We start from the raw sequence: 2,957 nt of genomic DNA, 5'->3' as shown, positions 1-2,957 counted from the left end.
AAAATTATAAAAAAAAAACTATTATATAAAAATATTCACGGACCAAATCCACCCGTCAACTTCAGGGAGTTCCAAAATTTATAAGAAGAGCACATGCATTCAAGGCTTACGAGTTATGAGGTAGGGACCCGGCAGGTCTTCCTTAGCAGTTAGCAATGACTATTATATTTATATACCACAAAGCGCGCATGAGACACTGATAGGCCACGGTGAAGGATATAGGACTCCCACGTCCACGTGCGCCTCAGTCTTTCACCGCTTGCTTTGATGCTTTCAACAAAAAAACAATAAACACGTTTTTTTCTGTTCTCACTACCATTTCACAACGTGCCCAAATCTGATCACTAAACAGAACCCTTTCATATCCCCCATACTTCAACCTCTCTTTCCCTTAATTTGCTTCTCCTCCTCTTCCAACTCGATAGTCTTCCTTTCAAGACGCAATGGGTCACCAGGATTCCCCATCCTCCAGCTCCTCCTCATCCTCTTCATCCTCTGATCACTTTCCAATATTCCACACAAACTCCAACAACAGTAGTAGTACTACTGCTCCTTCAACCTCACTCTCTCCCATGGGTCGTCGACCTTCTCCCAAGAGAAAAGCTGGCAGGAAAAAGTTCAAGGAGACTCGTCACCCCGTGTACTGCGGCGTTCGACACCGCAACGGTGGTAAGTGGGTGTGCGAGATTCGTGAGCCATGCACCAAAAACCGGATATGGCTCGGCACGTATCTCACACCGGAGATGGCAGCACGAGCTCATGACGTCGCTGCTATAGCTCTTCGTGGCAACTCAGCCCAGCTTAACTTCCCTGACTCATTCTCCACCTTGCCTCGAGCTGAATCTGCTTCGCCTGATGACATCCGAAGAGCTGCCTCTCAGGCTGCTGACATGTTCTCCTCCGGCAAACCTGCTGCCTCTTTGCAGAATGATGGTGATGATCACAGTAATGGTGATGGTAATGGAAATAGATTAACAACAGCTGGTGAGAGAATAGAATTGGCCGAGGAGGTGTCTGATAAGTCGCCTTCTACGACGACATCAAAACCGATGCCGGTATCAGTGTTTGTGGATGAGGAGGAGCTTTTCAACATGCCGGGACTGCTGAACAACATGGCGGAAGGGATGCTGATAACGCCGCCTTCCATGCAGCAAGAGTTCAACTGGGATGTTATGGACGTCGAAGTGGAGTTCTCCCTGTGGAATGATAATAATCAGCTTTGATTCATTCAATTAATCCAGCTGGTTTTTTTTATTGTGTTTCTCTTCATCTTAATTAGTTAATCCTCATTGGTTAGTCGTGTAAATTAATTTCTACACCGAACCATGTATAGGGTTATGGAACCTGCAGGTTGATTTGTTTTGATGATATTCTTAATTAATTTTTATTAGACAACTTTGTGGGCCTATGGCAGTTAATTTGGTAGATCACTAGGCACTAGCTATGTTGTAGATGTTTGCTTAGTTATGGTACAAAGACGCATGCTTTTGTTTGCGTTATTTTTTTTTATATTAATTATTAATGTTACTTTATTTTGGATAATGCGAAGATGCAATACAATTAATGAGCAGGCTGGGTTGGTGTTTCCAAATTTAATTTGACGAACAAGTGCTTGGCCATTGCAATCGTTTAGCAATTTCTCATTACGGTGGGCGAGTGCAATGTGTCAATTTCTTCTGCTGAAGTCCATGCGTGATAAAGCGTGGTTCTCGCTTACCAGGAGGAAAATTAGCGCCGCCCACAACCGTTCCGCCGCATCTCTCTCTCTCATACTAATTCAATTGTCCCCTTGCCACCGTTGATGTTTGACATGCATGATAGAGAGTCAACTGTATCGTGTGGTGATTGAATTTTTATTATTTAAAGTGTGTTTGATTTATTTATTTATTATTATTATTATTTTTTAAAGTCGATGAACCACAAATATTAAGAAACTATGAGAGTATGATAGACTTCAATAATTGGATACTAGAAAAAAACAAAATCTTCTCAATCAAATCTTTTTGCAAGTTCCTAATTGATGGGGGCATGCGTAGCACGCTATATCCTCAATTATGGTAAATCTGGCTAGCTTGAGAGGAACACTTATTCATGTGTTCTTTGCCACAAAGCTTCTAAGACTGTGGAACACTTATTCATTGATTGCAAATTTTAGAGGAGAATTTGGTCCTTCTTCAACTAAACTTTTGATCAACAATCCTATTCACTGAGTATCTCTAAGATTTGGACCACTTGGCTTCTATCTTTACAATCACAAAATCGGACCCTTTGGGACCTTAGTTCAAGAGCAATTATATGAAATATTTGGCTAGAACGAAATAATCACATATTTCAATTAATTGGTTTACATTCTTATACTATAATGATTAAAATTGCAAATATACTCGTTTCTTGATTTTCAACCGCTTCAAATAATCAGCAACATACTCTCAGTGAAGCTTCCCAGAGAATAAAACGCTCCTTCATCTTCATAAGGGCAAGAGCTTCAAATCAATTCTGCGATCCAAATCATAATCTTGCTCTGGAGTAGGAAACTCTTTCAGTCAGTCTATGCAGTGGTGGAGCTAGAAATCATATACAAATTGCAAATAAAATAAAAGTTCAACTATAATCAAAATTAATAATTATTTTTTAAATAAGTCTTTTACATAAACAAGTACTACAAATCATCAACAAAGCAAATTCACAGTTGTCCCTACGAGTTTTAATATTTTAAAAATAATGAATGATTGTTTCATTATATATCAATATAATCAAAGATATTTTTCTCAATGTATGTCACTAAGCAACAATTGATCACTAATTTTATTACGTAGTTGAGTTTTCACAATCTTCATTGCAGAGAAAACCATTTCCACAAATGCAGTTGAAATTGGTAAAATTAGAGCTAAATTTAGCACATTAAATAAATACATAAATAAACAAATATTAAATAAATTTAATTTCTAATCAAACAA

General features: G+C 38.5%; 1 protein-coding gene across 1 annotated transcript; it reads left to right on the top strand.

Annotated features, from left to right (window-relative positions):
• Nucleotides 1-369: 369 nt before the first annotated feature.
• Nucleotides 370-1,395, top strand: LOC120270752 (dehydration-responsive element-binding protein 1F-like). The gene has a single exon (XM_039277826.1). The coding sequence runs from the start codon at nucleotides 444-446 to the stop codon at nucleotides 1,221-1,223; it is 780 nt and encodes a 259-aa protein (XP_039133760.1). The 5' UTR covers nucleotides 370-443; the 3' UTR covers nucleotides 1,224-1,395.
• Nucleotides 1,396-2,957: the final 1,562 nt, after the last annotated feature.

This window comes from Dioscorea cayenensis, chromosome 10 (genome assembly GCF_009730915.1).
Source record: "Dioscorea cayenensis subsp. rotundata cultivar TDr96_F1 chromosome 10, TDr96_F1_v2_PseudoChromosome.rev07_lg8_w22 25.fasta, whole genome shotgun sequence".
NCBI lineage: Eukaryota > Viridiplantae > Streptophyta > Magnoliopsida > Dioscoreales > Dioscoreaceae > Dioscorea > Dioscorea cayenensis.
This window is presented reverse-complemented; position numbering and strand designations above follow the sequence as displayed.